Below are 799 nucleotides of genomic sequence, written 5' to 3' on the forward strand. Positions count from 1 at the left end.
ACCCTTTGTTTTTTCTCCTTCTGAGTTTCTTTGGCACTGCATATCGATGTTCATCCCTGAAGAAGAGCTGAGCTGTATGTATATCTCTGTTGCTGCTGCTGCTGCTGCTGCTGCTGCTGTTGCTGCAGCAGCAGCAGCAGTGGCTCTCTCTATGGGGGCCCCCATTCAAAGGGGCCCCCAGGGTACCAAAAGAGGGAGGGGCCCCGGGGGCCCCCCCCTCTTCTGTGTTTCTCCTGGTTGACGTTCTGTAAGGATATTCAGCTGCATCTTTTGCTGCTGTTGCTGTTGCTGCTGCTGCTGCTGCTGCTGTTGCTGCTGCTGCTGCTGCTGCTGCTCTGGTGCTTGATAGAGCTGAGGGGCAGCGAGGAAGGACGGGGGGCCCCGAGTTTGCTGCAGACAGGCGGGGAGGGGGGAAGCGCCCATGTGCTGCTGCTGCTGCTGCTGCTGCTGCTGCAGGAGGAGGAGGTGCAGCAGCAGCTGCTGCAGCTGCTGCAGCAAAGGGAGATGGAGGAGACAAAGAAACGCAGCAGTCAGAGGTAACACGATCCCCGCTGGGATCGTCGGGGACGGCATACGCCCCACACGGGAGACAGCGCATTGCAGCTGAGACCTCGCATGGGCTGCTGCTGCTGCTGCTGCTGCTGCTGCTGCTGCTGCTGCTGTTGCTGCTGCTGTTGATAGTGATACAATGCCCGTGACGAAAGTGATGGTGGCTATGCACCCGGTGCTGCTGCTGCTCCTGCTCCTGCTGCTGCTGCTGCTGCTGCTGCTGCTGCTGCTAGTGTTTAGGGGGCTTCCT

The 799-nt window shown here is 59.7% G+C and overlaps 1 protein-coding gene across 1 annotated transcript in view; it reads right to left on the bottom strand.

The window, feature by feature from the left end:
* Positions 1–573, bottom strand: part of EMH_0039810 (uncharacterized protein) — a gene marked incomplete at both ends in the record, with an annotated part of 8,754 nt that extends 8,181 nt beyond the window's left edge. The window contains one exon of the mRNA XM_013495440.1: positions 243–573. Within this exon, the coding sequence (XP_013350894.1) occupies positions 243–573 (331 nt within the window). The remainder of the gene's footprint in view (positions 1–242) is intronic.
* Positions 574–799: the final 226 nt, after the last annotated feature.

Source organism: Eimeria mitis, genomic scaffold (genome assembly GCF_000499745.2).
Source record: "Eimeria mitis Houghton genomic scaffold, Emh_scaff1574, whole genome shotgun sequence".
In the NCBI taxonomy this organism is placed as follows: Eukaryota; Apicomplexa; class Conoidasida; order Eucoccidiorida; family Eimeriidae; genus Eimeria; species Eimeria mitis.